The following is a 434-nucleotide window of genomic DNA, read 5'->3' on the forward strand; positions in this document are numbered from 1 at the left end:
GAGCTCCCGGTGCCGGTTCCCGTTGGTCCCAGGTCCCTTCCTCAGCCCCGGGGTCCCGTCGGGATGTCGGAGCAAGGATTCGGGCCTGTTAATGCGGCCGTATTGGTGCGACCTGGGAGATCCGCACTGTGAGAGCCGCCTCTCGCTCCCGAAAGGCGCCAGGCCGCGTTGCCCCATCGCTTGGCCTCGCCGGAGACACGGAGTGGGGTGCCGGGTCTCCCCCTCAGTGCAGAGGCCATGAAGATTAACCAGGACACGGTGCTGCGAGGCAAGAAGGTGACGCTGGTGCCCTACACCGCTGCACACGTGCCCCGGTACGTGCCCGTGCCCTCCTCGGACGCTCCTGCACGGTCCCATTCCAGTTCTCCCTTTGCCGACAGTGCTGGGTCAGGACAGGTGGCTGCCAGCCGCAGGGCCCGCCTCCCCCGGGGATC

The 434-nt window shown here is 68.0% G+C and overlaps 1 protein-coding gene across 1 annotated transcript in view; it reads left to right on the forward strand.

Annotated features, from left to right (window-relative positions):
* Nucleotides 1-434, forward strand: part of NAT9 (N-acetyltransferase 9 (putative)) — a 3,446-nt gene continuing 3,012 nt past the window's right edge. Inside the window, exon 1 of the mRNA XM_005424587.2 lies at nt 1-314. Coding sequence (XP_005424644.1) covers nt 238-314 — 77 coding nt within the window. The 5' untranslated portion in view covers nt 1-237. The remainder of the gene's footprint in view (nt 315-434) is intronic.

This window comes from Geospiza fortis, unplaced genomic scaffold (genome assembly GCF_000277835.1).
Source record: "Geospiza fortis unplaced genomic scaffold, GeoFor_1.0 scaffold244, whole genome shotgun sequence".
Lineage (NCBI taxonomy): Eukaryota > Metazoa > Chordata > Aves > Passeriformes > Thraupidae > Geospiza > Geospiza fortis.